We start from the raw sequence: 13,457 nt of genomic DNA on the forward strand, positions 1-13,457 counted from the left end.
TCACAATAAAGTTATAATTTACTTAAACAAATATTTTAATTTGCCCCCTATCTTGAAATGCCTGATTTACAGTTTTTTTTTCAATTGTTTACACACAATTTTTAAAACCGGGTTCTTTCTCTCAAAATATAAGCACAGTTATCCAAACGCCACACTCAATTTGCATAATTCCTAGATTGTTTTCGAAATGACACACTTCCGTCAAAACATATACACATATTTGTGAAAATGCTATTAGTTTTCATTCAACAAACTCAATGATCAGACACTATGATGACACAAGTCTGAACTTCAGGACTGCTTTGAAAAAAAACGGATTGGTCTGCGTTCAAAAACTCCTCTGCAGAGCTGGATGAGTATGCCGACTCGGTGACGGATTATATCAGGTTCTGCATGGACTTGTGTGTGCCTTCCTGGCCTGTCCGAACATTTCCCAATCAGAGGCCCTGGGTTAACAACACTGTGCACTTGAGCCTGATGGAGATGACCACAGCTAGACCCATGTCAGAAATAAGACCTCAAGGTATGCACTAAGGGAAATAAAAGCGGCAAAAAAACAATATGGAAGAAAGTTGGGGAATGACTTCAGCGACTGTGACCCCCATTGCCTGTGGAAAGGACTGCACACGATCACAGACTATAAAACGTCATCACCTCTAATTAAGAACACCCAAGCCTCGCTTCCAGAAGAGCTAAATACGTTCTATTCTCGTTTTGAGTTTCGACTCTCACGACTCAATTCTGGTGGACGAAGGTGCTTAGTATGGTGATAGCCAGGCTATAGGCTATCTAGTAGATTAGACTATGTTTCTGGTAATATATTGTGATGTACAGCATTTTCTGTAACAATAACAAGAGTTGACCAGATACTGTAAGAGTGCATGGCTTTTCAAAAAAGGGAGACAAGTCAGAATTGGGGAACTACAGCGGTACTGTATATCACTCCTGTTCATAGTCAACAGCCAGACCAATATATACCCCGTCTCTGCTGAATTGCTAAAGCTAAGGAGGCCTGGTTAGTACTTGAAGGGAAGACCTCCTCTGAAAACATTGCTCTTTGGAAGTGGTGTTGGTGGGTGATTAGGTGACACTCTTCCCTCTGAAACAGATTCCCATAACCCATTGCAGGCAGCAGAAAGTGCAAATAACAAAATCAACCACTATACTGTAAAACAACAAAAATAACCACTATACTGTATGTGGCATCAGTTGTCAGTCCCTCTGGACAATCCTGTCAAAATATGGATGTCCAGAAAAGTACATCCAACGCGTCAACTGTCCTCTGTCTCCTCTCCACCTTATTGGACACAATTAACTACCAGTGTCCACAGAATTGATGGTAAGCTGTTTAACCTAAACCATTTCAAGGCCTGCCAAGCTCTCTTACACATCCATCTTGGAGCTGCAGTATGCAAATGACAATGCTGAAAAAAAACATCTCTTGTTGGCCTGACAATGAACATCAAAAGAACAAGGTTCTCCAGCTTCCTATACGCTTCTATACGCTCTAAGCTTACGTCTGTGTCCTGACTTTGAGCCTTTATTGGCTATTGTCTTTTCTAACTAGCCTATGTGATCAGCTGTGCTTTTGTCCTTGGGGTTTGCCTTTCCCATCTCTTTTTTTGCATGGCATGATTAGATTCCTTTGTTTTTTTTCTGAATTTGTATCTCTGAAACTTTTGGATTTGGTTCAATTCTCAGTTTCCCTGATACTGGCAACACTCCAATTATGGCAATAGGATGTAGACACCTATAGCAGGCATTTATAGGTCCTGAAAGCCCACCAGTTGGGACGACAGTAGCACCAAGAACAACAACAGCATGGTAAAGGAAGTAAACTTTGATTGCATACACATATTTGTGATCATACTCCCAGGGACCCAGCTGCGTCTCATTACATATTTGTGACTGTACTCTGTACTCCTCAACAGGTTAAACTTGTTAAACTTGTTGACCGACAGTATATCACATGAAGACTAGCAGTGGAGAAAACAACTCAGTCAAGGGGGAGGTTCCTAATATTCCCAGGTAACCTGACCAAAAACCCTCATCTCGCCCGTCCAGTCCCGTCAACGCACTCTTCTCATTCATAGGGACGGATCACTCCTCACAGAGTTCTGGTTTATTTTCGATACACAAAGTTAACCTGTGGATTACACTGGACCATGTTGGGCTTCGTGGGATTGGCCATCTGTGCCATTCTACCGATATGTTTGGGTAAGATGTGTTAAGCTATTTTAAAAACAAACGCTAACATCAGACCAGTGTAGTAAACTGAAAATGAATCTTAAACAAATGTGTGTCGCAGTTCCCACTCAAAAAAAACCCCACATTGAACACTTTTAAAATATGTAGGCCTTTCAAAATATATTGTTAAATGTCAAAAAAAGTTTTTTGGGGGGTATGTTTACATAGGCTATAGTCCCTATTTAAAACAAATAAAAAAAAAAACATTGTAAAAATATAAGCCAATTTCAAATATTTTTGTTGAGTATGAACATAATGGGCATAGCCTACAGAAGGAAAAATATACAGAAATGGGCATATAATTTAAGTGTAAAATATATATATATATTGGGAATGTTACGATGAACATATTTAAAATATCTGAAGCTGTTTCATTTGATTGATTGTTTCTTTGTTTGTTTGTTTTTAAATCAGCCCCGGATCTCACAACACTTTTTAAAATGAAGGGCACATAGGCTAACACTGAATCTGTTTAGGCTAGTTTATATTCCGATGGTGCACTAATGAGATGGATCTATTCATCCAACGTAGGCCTAAGTAGCCTAGACTACAAGTAGGATACAGTGGTATACGTTAATAGGCTACCTTGTTAACTGGCAGGACGGAAGACGTCGCAGATTTGTCTGTTTAACTTCAGTTTGTGGTGCTCCACTTTGTTGCTTAATAAAGGTTAATAAAGCCTAACTAGCATTTTTAGGTATCTGTACTTTACGGAGTATTTATTTTCTAACTTTTTACTTTACTCCCCTACATTTTCACAGAAATATCTGTACTCTCTACTTCTTTTATTTTCAGAACTATCTTCAAATGTACTGTTATCCACTTTTATCGATAAATTATCAGGGATTGACTTTGCGACTCTTGTGGTTGTGGTTATCGGATTTGTCAGATATAATAAAATAATAAAATCTATGTAAATTCAATCAATAGCCTAATCAAAATAAAGAAATAGTATAATATTCAAACGACATAAGAAACGCTTAAAAAATGTGCATGTTGAACAGATAGCCTATGCGTTTAGACCCTTCTTGAAAGAAAAAACTATCACCAACATGGAGTGGCTTAAAGGGTAATGGCAAAACAATGGTTAGTTACAGTACATCGAATTCAGTGCTTTAGATCAAACAAAGATCCTTCATTACTTAACCCTCTCTGGATCAAATCATAGAATGGGATATTGTTGGGTGTGTTGGAATTCCCGTCCTTGCAGCATTCCTTTCTACATTCCACATTCACTTTGTCTGAATAACAATTCTATTTCCTTATCGGCATACTTGAGCTTGAAGATATTTAGGCATATCAAGTTTCTCACTTAACGGGAACTTCAAGATACACCTTATGATTCTCTATATAATTCTGATTATATCAGCCTATGACGGGATAGAGACAAAGTGCATGTATCAATCTAATTGTTATTCATTACCTCCGCCAAGGAGGTTATGCTTTCATCAGGGTTTGTTTGTCTGTCTATTTGTCTGTCTGTCTGTTAGCAAGATAACTCAAAAAGTAATGGATGGATTTTGGGGGCACTGTGGCGCAGCAGGCTACAGCGCTCATACCATACCCGTCGGGTCCGAGTGCCCACGGGGCAGGTTCAAATCCAGCCTGCGGTCATGTCCCGATCCCACCCCATCTCTCTCTCCCACTTGTTTCCTGTCTACTTCTTCACTATCCTGTAATAATAAAGGCAAAAATCCCCAAAAATATACTTTAAAAAAAAAAAAAAAGTGATGGATGGATTTCGATGAAATTGTCAGGGAAGGTAAGACATGACCCAAGGAAGAAATAATTACATTTTGAGAGTGATCCGTATCACCGTCGGGATTCCGTAGACGTTTATGTCTTTTGCTTAGAGGTGTAATGGCACGGTATGGCCACGTGGTGGCGATCTCAATAGTTTAGTTTCAAATGAATGACAACCAAGAAGAACAATGCAGGCTGAGGTCTGCTTTACTAGTTCTCATACGTGTTGTTGTGTTTTGTGTTGTTATTATGCTGTTTTCTGTTATTTAAAGGGATATTCCGTCATTTTTGGAAATAAGCTAATTTCCCATCTCCCCTCGAGCAAAACAATTGATATGTACCTTTTTCCCGTTCATCCAGCCATTCTGTGAGTCTGGCGATAGCTTCAGCCTAGCATAGATCATTGAATCGGATTAGACCAGTAGCATCTCGCCTGCGAGCATCATGTTTAAAAGTGACTAAGATTTCCGGTAAGATTTCTGGTAATTAAAACTCAAGTTAGAAAGTGCAATAAGACCAACTGAAAATGAAACCTAGCGTTTTTCTAGGCTGGCGTTATAATCCAGGCAAGTTGCAAACGTACCATGCGCAGTGATATGATGCAGCATCTGAAAATAGTCCCCATAGACAACAAGCAGTAGTAGTGCCTTATATCACTGCGCCCATGGTACGATCCGATTCAATGCTCCATGCTAGGCTGAAGCTAAAAGTTGTCTCGCCAGACTCACAGAATGGCTGGATGAACAGGAAAAAGGTAAATATCAATTGTTTTGCTCAAGGGGAGGTGGAAAATGAGCTTATTTCCAAAAATGGCGGAATATCCCTTTAAAGACGCCTCTTCACTGTACACTGATGCTCTTCAAATCCATTTCTCCTGAAAAGCTGGACAAGGTGACCCAGAACGCCACTCGCTGTACTATGTGTACACAGCCCTGTCAAAGGCTGTCAATGCACCAGGCATCTTTGAATTCACTGCCATGGGCCTACTGGATGAGAGAAAGATTGATTACTATGACAGCAAACACCAAGTCAAGGTTCCTCAACAGGACTGGATGAAAACAAAGCTTCCAGCAGACTACTGGGAAAAGGGCACCCAGTCACGTAAAAGCAAAGAGCAATGGTTCAAAGTCAACGTCAACATTCTGATGGAACGCATGAGACAGAATCAATCTGGTGAGTCCCAACACATCCTGACTGCATAGTTATATCAGCAACCAACAGTTTCATTAGTGCTTATTCTGACCTGTTCTTATCCTTTCCTCAGATATTCATGTCCTCATGTGGAAACATGGATGTGAGATTGACAGAAGTGCAGACGGTGCTGTCAAGTTTGTTCGCGGTGTTGATGCATACAGCTATGATGGCAATGATTTCCTTTCCTTTGATGATGCATCAATGCAGTGGGTTGCCCCAGTTACTGAAGCTGTACCCACAAAACAGAAGTGGGATGGGGTTCCCATCCTCAATCAGTACACCAAGGGCTACCTGGAGAAGGAGTGTGTGGACTGGCTGGAAAAATTCAGAGAATATGGGGACAAAGAATTAAAACAACAAACAACAGCTTGTGAGTACTGTTAACATAGGGTCAAGCACTATTTGTTTAGTCATATTTTACTCAATTAAAAAAAGTTTACATTTTTTCTTCATTCATTAGCTCCACCAGATGTTCGCCTTTTTGCGAAAGCAGCCGAATCTTCAAATACATTCAAGTTGACCTGTATGGCCACAGGTTTCTACCCCAAAGACATTGACATCACCATTCTGAAAGGGAAGGAGGTTATAAAGAAAGGTGATTTAAGGGATGTCTTGCCCAATGGCGATGGAACCCATCAGATCAAACTGATTGTGGAGGCCCAAAGGTCAGACATTGATGGTTATAGCTGTGATGTGAAGCACGTAGGCCTGGATGAACCAATTAGGAAAATTTGGACCGTGGGTAAGATTGCATTGTTTGATGATTTAATCCTTACTGTTTTTTATTGGGTCAATAGCCCTTTAGATATGTATGCCTGCCTTGCTACCAGACATAAACAAAATTAATTGCATTTTATATTCATATCTCTGGCAACAAGCAGTATCAGTAGTGGATCATTTCACGGAAAGAATTAATGCTAGAAATGTCTTGGCTCTGACAGTCCTCATAGTTGTATGGCCAGTATGTTCGATCAAAAAAATTGTTCTATAAGTTCTATATTTAACCTTTATTACAGATGGAGAAGTGTGTGATGAAACCTCCTCGTTCTTGATTGGAGCAGTAATCGGGGTACTGGCAGTGCTGCTAATGGGGATCTTGGTCTTGTTCATTGCTTACAAAAAAGGCCTTATTGGTAGGTTCTTCTCCATGTGATTGAAATTGATAGCAGATTCATTGGAGTTGTAAAACATAGTGGACGCTGGACTTTATGTAGGCCTAGTGATTGCTCTATCCTCAGCACATTTGTACGATTCTTGCCTCTTTGCCCAATCTCTCACAATCAGAGTGTAATGGTGGTCTCAAATGCAATGTTTTTAGGATGTATTCGGTGTTAAATACACATTATCTAAAACATGACTCAGAGAGAAAAGTGACAGAATTTGGCATAATATATCCAATGGTGGAGTAGTTATTGGAGTCTTTGCTCTTCTTTCCTTTTTGCATGCAGGGCCAAAGACAACGGACCAAAAAAAAGGTAATGGGTAGTAATATCACTTACAGAATTTTTGGCATTTTGCTATGGTGCAGGAGAAAGACAGCAATGTATATATATATTTTTGATCTTGGGAGGGAAATTCACTCTCTGCATTTATCCCAATTTGTGAATTAGTGAGCACACACAGAACGCAGTGAATACACAGTGAGGTGAAGTACACACTAACCCAGAGCAGTGAGCTGCCTGCCCAACAGCGGCGCTCAGGGAGCTGTCAGGGGTTAGGTGCCTTGCTCAAGGGCACTTCAGCCGTGGACTGGTCGGGGATCGAACCACAACCCTCCAGTTACAAGCTCGAAGCCCTAACCAGTAAGCCACGGCTGTCCCATGTGTGCCAATAGAATGTGCCAATAGCAGTGGTCACAAAGGACTTGCTTGCACACATTAAAAGGTGGCATTCCCAAATCATTGTAGTGGATCTCAATTCCCTGTTCTATAACAAATAAACAAGTACTGTACATACTGCTTGGCAACTACTAAAATTAGTTGTTTTCAGCACCATTATCAAAATTTAGCAGTGATGAGTCCTGGTGTCAATTAGCTATTCGATAAAACAAGGAAAACGTTTTTTGGATGTGCAGTATAACACCTCTAATATGCTGTGTGTGTGTGCCTACAGCACCTACTGAACAGTCTGTGTATTACTGTGAATATATAGCCATTAGTGAAATCTTTTGAATTTTCAGGCCCTCCACCAGAAGTGGTGGTACCATCAGTGATGGGTAACGTGAGCACACCTTTGTTGGGCAACGGACAAGGTAATACAATTTGGTCTTCGCTTATTATTACTTTTGGTTATGTTATGTATTACTATGTTACCTCACACTATGTTATGTTATTACAAAGCAAATGGATCAACTGGACAAGATGCAAATGGCACAGCATCAACAGTGGTGCTTGCATCAGTGATGGGTAACTTGAGCACACCTTTGTTGGGCAATGGACAAGGTAATACAATTTTTGGTTCTTTAAGTCTTCGCTTATCAGTACTTTTGGTTATGTTATGTATTACTATGTTACCTCACACTATGTTATTTTATTACAAAGCAAATGGGTCCACTGGACAAGATGGAAATGGCACAGCATCAACAGTGATTGGGGTGGAAACCACACTTTTGCAGGATGGAAGTGGAAAATGTAAATTATTTACTTCAAATTAGTCTTTGAATATCATTACATTTGGTTAGGTTTTGTTTTTCACTCACTTTTTGCTTTCATGTTTCAGTGGAGGACGATACTGATTCTGGTAAGATCATATTGTACATCAAAGTAGCCTGAACATCCACATTTGATTTCTGAACATATAAGACCTATCAAAGTGGCCTATTAAATGTACATGCATTTGTGTGGGCTGGTGAACGTTTAGGCTAGGATAGCCTATTTTGTTGTGTGTGTATTCGGGAAGTTGAGGAAACTGTTGCATTTCAAAATAACATTGAATGGAGTGATGTCGGCCATGTTTTGGCTATTTTGGACTTGTAACTTTGCCAAATCAGATTTTTTTCTTCAAATAGGCTAAATGTTGTCGTGAAAGCATCTTAGGCTATTTCAGTGTAAGTTTCATCACGCTTAATAACTTTGACAATTAGCCTAGAATGACGATCGGGTGGAGTCATGTAGGCTACGGATATAGTACGGATACGGATTGGTTCAGATGTGTGAATGATTTAGTTTTAGAAGCTGGTTCAGTTGACATTATAGCTCATTCATGCATCTCTTTGTTCTGTAAACAGGGTTTACATGTGTGTACTGACCCCTGTTGGGGGCGCTCGAGAGTTTCCGGGGTTACTACAGTAAAGAGAACATATGCACCAACCTCGTGTCATGTTACACCTGTTAGTCATATTCCTAACGTAGCACTCTTAGGCACAGTTTTGCTCATTTATTTCCTGGGCATAGCCTGTTACCATAAATCAACGTGGATGTCCATACAGACAGGCAGATCGGATCTGATCATTCAGTAAGATAGGTTGCTGATCGGATTTGGGCTTGAACGAGGCCTAAGATGTTTTTTCAGATATTGCATCTCGAGCATCCAAAGGCATAGGAGAAAACTTTTCTGCAGACGGTATACACATTTGATTAGATGTGGCTGTTGTATTGTACGTTGTACATTAAAATATTGTTATCGATGAGCCACCTGCTGTAGAAAATGCCCGACTTTGCAGTGTTGTCAGATGTTCTCCTTCTCGGTCTTACAAACACAAAGCGTATCTCCTGACATGTACTGTAGTGATGACCATTCTTTAATTCTGTGTTGTGCATGCATTGTGTAAGTTATCGTTTGTCCATGTTTTTTTCCACTAATTTATTGCGTCCATGTTGCAGTGAATGAAGGTGACGATGCTGATTCAGGTAATATGACTTTTTGGTAACACTGCATTTCAGCTTACAGCACTTTCAGAACTTATGCTATACCAAAGATACCATCTTGTACCTGTTGTTACAGGTAGGGGAAATCCTGAAGGATCAACCAACAACAGCGCTGAACAACTGAACATGAATGGTGAACATTTTTACAGATTTGATTAGAGCTCTGTGACTGTACTATTGTTCATAGAACAACATGCAACATGCAGTGCCATACTTGAAAACGGTGTATGCTATATCATGCCGAAGCTGATCTGCATGCTCTTGAATAAACACGTACATAATTACCCATAGCAACGACCAAAATGAGTTGGCTTTAGCACTATTATCAAAATGCAGCAGTGATTAGTCTAGAGGTGTCAATTCACTATCAGATAAAACAAGAGAAAAAAAGTTCTTTGGATGTATAACACCTCTAATACTGTGTGTGCCTACAGCGCCTTTTGTATAGTCTGTGTGTATGTGCTATGAATAGCCATTAGTGAAATCTTTTCAATTTTCAGGCCCTTCACCAGCAGTGGTACCATCAGTGATGAGTAACGTGGGCACACCTTTGTTGGGCAATGGACAAGGTAATACAATTTGGTTCTTTAAGTCTTCGATTATCAGTACTTTTGGTTATGTTATGTATTACTATGTTACCTCACACTATGTTATGTTATTACAAAGCAAATGGGTCCACTGGACAAGATGCAAACGGCACAGCATCAACAGTGATTGGGGTGGAAACCACACTTTTGCAGGATGGAAGTGGAAAATGTAAATTATTTACTTCAAATTAGTCTTTGAGTATCATTACATTTGGTTAGGTTTTGTTTTTTACTCACTTCTCGCTTTCATGTTTCAGTGGAGGACGATGCTGATTCTGGTAAGATCATATTGTACATCAAAGTAGCCTAAACATCCACATTTGATTTTGAACGTCTAGGCTAGGATAACCTATTTGGTTGTGTGTGTATTCGGGAAGTTGTTGAAACTGTTGCATTTCAAAGTAACATTAAATGGAGTGACGTCGGCCATGTTTTGGCAATTTTGGACTTGTAGCTTTGCCAAATAAGATATTTTATTTCAAATAGGCTGAATGTTGTCGTGAAAGCATCCTAGGCTACTTCAGTATAAGTTTCATCACACTTTATAACTCATTGAGAATAAGCCTAGAATGATGATTGGGTGGAGTCGGGTACAGATACTGATACAGATTGGTTCAGGTGGGATGGATGATTTATTTGTAGAAGCTGGTTCAGATGACATTAAAGCCCATTCACGCATCTCTTAGACACAGTTTTGCTAATTTGTATTTCCTGGGCATAGTCTGTTACCATAGAAATCAATGTGGATAAGACTATGTCCATACGGATTGGCAGATCGGATCTGATCATTCAGTAAGCACTGTTCGGATTTGAAAAAGGATTTGAGCTGCAGCTTGAGCAAGGCCTATGCTATAACAAAGCTGTACCTATTCTTTCAGGTAATTCATCTAATGGATCATCCAAGAGCAGCGCTGAAAATGTTTCTGCAGACGGTAGATATTTTTACAGATTTGATTAGATGTCTGTGGCTGTTGTATTGTACACATTAAAATATTATTAAATATAGAAAATTCCCGAATTTTGTCAGATGTTCTCTTTCTCGGCCTTACAGACGCAAAGCCTAACGTCATGAAATGTAATTCTGTGTTGTGCATGCATTGTATAAGTTATCATTTGTCCATGTTTGTTTTTTCACTTATTTATTGCGTCCATGTTGCAGCGAATGAAGGTGGAGATGCTGATTCAGGTAATATGACTTTTTGGTAACACTGCATTGCATCACAGCACTTTCAGAACTTATGCTATACCAAAGATACCATCTTGTACCTGTTGTTACAGGTAGAGGAAATCCTGAAGGATCAACCAACAACAGCGCTGAAAAATGAAACACTAACATGAACGGTAAGCATTTTTACAGATTTGATTATTTGATTAGAGCTCTGTGACTGTACTGTTGTTCATAGAACAACATAGAAAGAGGATAGCAGCAGCTCAGGACAGCTGGCCATTTTGGTTAACAGGCCTGTAGGCTCAGGCCTCTCTGACCATGGCACTGGTAGCTTTCACATCAGTAGTTCCTCAAGACCGCAACATTAGTGTTAACGTTAGCAACATCAGCCGTCAGCCATCAGCCTAGTAGACGCTGACTGACAAAAATGTACATTACACAAGGCAAAAAAGCACGGAAAGAAATGCCTATAAAAAGTTACGGTTACACTTTACTAGTAGGTGTCTATATAAGAGTGACATGACACTGTCATGAATGTGTCATAAACACTATAAACAAATCATAAACGTTAATGATATAACGCTTCTGTCATTACGTGTTATTTGGATTCTGTCATGTTAGGGTTAAGAGCAATTACATTAAGTTGCAGGCCTATCGTTAGCGTTGTGTCCACCGTGGTTAACATACGTCATTACCAAACGTTAGTGATTGAACTCCAATGATTTCAAACTTCAGACAAGCGTCCACCAACCAGGATATAAACATTTGCCGATGGATCTAGGCCAGGCTCTCTGCGAAGTCAGAAAGGTCTCTAGGCTATCTACCCCTGCGTGGGGCAGTAATCTTGATGTCGATTGCATCTATTGAACGATTGATTTAAAAAATAAAAACGTTCCTCCTTTTTCTAGGATGAAGATCAAGAATACACCCCGCAACTGTCCAAACTGTTCTTGAATGATCACAAATTAGAAAAACTTGACTTGGGGAGAATGCTTCTTTTTCACTTTTCTTTTAAGTTACTGTTTTTACTAGTCATTTCACTGTACTATTACTATTGGTGCAGGTAGAATGGATTTTTCATTAACAGTTTGTTTGTGAAAGTGTGCATTTAAAATGTTTAGGATGTGTGACATTATCCCTGTTTTGCTTTCACATATCTATACAAAAATAGTTACTGTTGGGAAAGATGTTACATGGTGTCTCCTGGGTTCAGTATAAATTATGTATATTAAAAATATGTTTGTTCATATAATGAGAAATAGAAACAGACATCTTTACTTTATGTGCACCATAGGATGAGGATGGACATATGCAAAGTCTGATACAAAATAGCACATTTAAAAGCAAAAAAATATTGACATAAGATTGGGTAGTAAAACAGATTTAAATGAGGGAGTAAATTGCAAATAGCAAAGAATCTCTAACCCTTCATTCAGCATTATTCATCACTGGTCCCCTTTTAGTTTATCTTTGTGTGTTAACCGTAAGAGAAAGTAGTTTTTGTTACACAAGCTTTCTCGAAAGCTGAGAATGTCAAATGATACTTTGGATGCAGTGATATGAAATTGAAGTTTCTTGTTAAGCAGAAAACTTATGACCATTTTTTTTAGGCTACTCAAGCTCTGCCTTTGTTGTGTCTCACTTAACTCAAAACATTGGTTAAGGAACAGGTTGTTTCATTTGGGTCCTACTTACTATGGCATTGAGTGACCAGACTGCTGTTGTTTACATTGTGTAACTGTGGCTAATTAAATAATGTGAACAATGTTTTTCGGGTGTAGTGTTTGGTGTCCTAGGGACTGTTTCTTCATGCAGAACACCCAGGAAAGGTAAGAGGAGATAGATGAAGAGATGGCCAGGGGGTGGGACAGCGGAGGTACTGGGAGACAATGCTAGTAAAGAGAAGAAGAATGAACACGCATGAGAGGAGGCAGAGTGCAAGAAGAGAGAAAGAAAGATGGAGGTGAACGTATAAATGATGTAAAATGGAAAAAAAGTTGAGAAGGTCTTTACAGTTCAGATCTTCCTCTCAAGAAGATTCGTCAAGACATTCACCAGAGATGAGAGGACATGCTGAATATTTAGAAGATGTAGGATGTCTTGAGATGCTCAGTATACAAAATGGTCTGAAGCTGTGATTGACTTGATTTTTTGTTGTCTCACGAAGTAAATAACTCAGACAAATAAATATGTGAGGACCATCTCTTGTATACACACATAGTATAGGGCTGTCAATTGATAACATTTTTTAAATCTAATTACATACTCTTTGTAGGAGCCATTAGGTGTTTATATACATATAGTGATTTTCAACGGTTTTTTTTCTTCTTCATCTTCTTCTTTTTCCCCCGTCATCTCCTAACACCAGGGCACATGAAACTTGGTGGAAATGTAGCCCCAGTAGACTTCTACGGAGTCTACTCCGTACTAACTACTAACTACCTGAACTGTGGCACCGAGGGTGACAAAATGTTTATTATGTTGGTCTCAAGAGTCCACATCAACTTAGCTATAACCAGTCATTTGTGATTTGCACCCCCATGGTAAAAAATTAAAATGCAAAATAATATTGCTTTAATCGCCCCTATATTCAGATGCTTTTGTGACGCCCACCTATTTTAAAACCATGACCCCTATGGGTCTAGTGTAGTC

General features: G+C 39.3%; 1 protein-coding gene across 4 annotated transcripts; it reads left to right on the plus strand.

The window, feature by feature from the left end:
* Positions 1 to 2,041: 2,041 nt before the first annotated feature.
* LOC134072380 (class I histocompatibility antigen, F10 alpha chain-like) lies at positions 2,042 to 12,572 on the plus strand. Of its 4 annotated transcripts, none has more exons than XM_062529027.1 (19): positions 2,042 to 2,217; positions 4,873 to 5,163; positions 5,255 to 5,554; positions 5,645 to 5,926; positions 6,201 to 6,317; positions 6,633 to 6,659; positions 7,364 to 7,435; positions 7,524 to 7,625; positions 7,725 to 7,814; positions 7,903 to 7,923; positions 9,006 to 9,032; positions 9,127 to 9,183; positions 9,551 to 9,619; positions 9,717 to 9,806; positions 9,895 to 9,915; positions 10,516 to 10,569; positions 10,797 to 10,823; positions 10,916 to 10,978; positions 11,714 to 12,572. In XM_062529027.1, exons 1-18 carry the CDS (start codon positions 2,166 to 2,168, stop codon positions 10,960 to 10,962), a joined length of 1,746 nt encoding a protein of 581 aa, XP_062385011.1. In that variant the 5' UTR covers positions 2,042 to 2,165; the 3' UTR covers positions 10,963 to 10,978; positions 11,714 to 12,572. The 4 variants fall into 4 exon arrangements, with proteins under 4 accessions (XP_062385011.1, XP_062385012.1, XP_062385013.1 ...); XM_062529028.1 differs by having other exon boundaries at positions 10,806 to 10,823; XM_062529029.1 differs by lacking the exon at positions 7,524 to 7,625.
* Positions 12,573 to 13,457: the final 885 nt, after the last annotated feature.

Source organism: Sardina pilchardus, chromosome 24 (genome assembly GCF_963854185.1).
Source record: "Sardina pilchardus chromosome 24, fSarPil1.1, whole genome shotgun sequence".
NCBI lineage: Eukaryota > Metazoa > Chordata > Actinopteri > Clupeiformes > Clupeidae > Sardina > Sardina pilchardus.

What these genes read in the sequence shown, in the direction of transcription:
- LOC134072380 (XM_062529027.1), top strand. Translation starts at nt 2,166, where the DNA reads ATGTTGGGCTTCGTGGGATTGGCCATCTGTGCCATTCTACCGATATGT. An exon ending in CATTCTACCGATATGTTTGG is followed by an intron (nt 2,218 to 4,872) that starts GTAAGATGTGTT and finishes TCTCCTGAAAAG; the next exon opens with CTGGACAAGGTGACCCAGAA. An exon ending in GCAGGATGGAAGTGGAAAAT is followed by an intron (nt 9,807 to 9,894) that starts GTAAATTATTTA and finishes TTCATGTTTCAG; the next exon opens with TGGAGGACGATGCTGATTCT.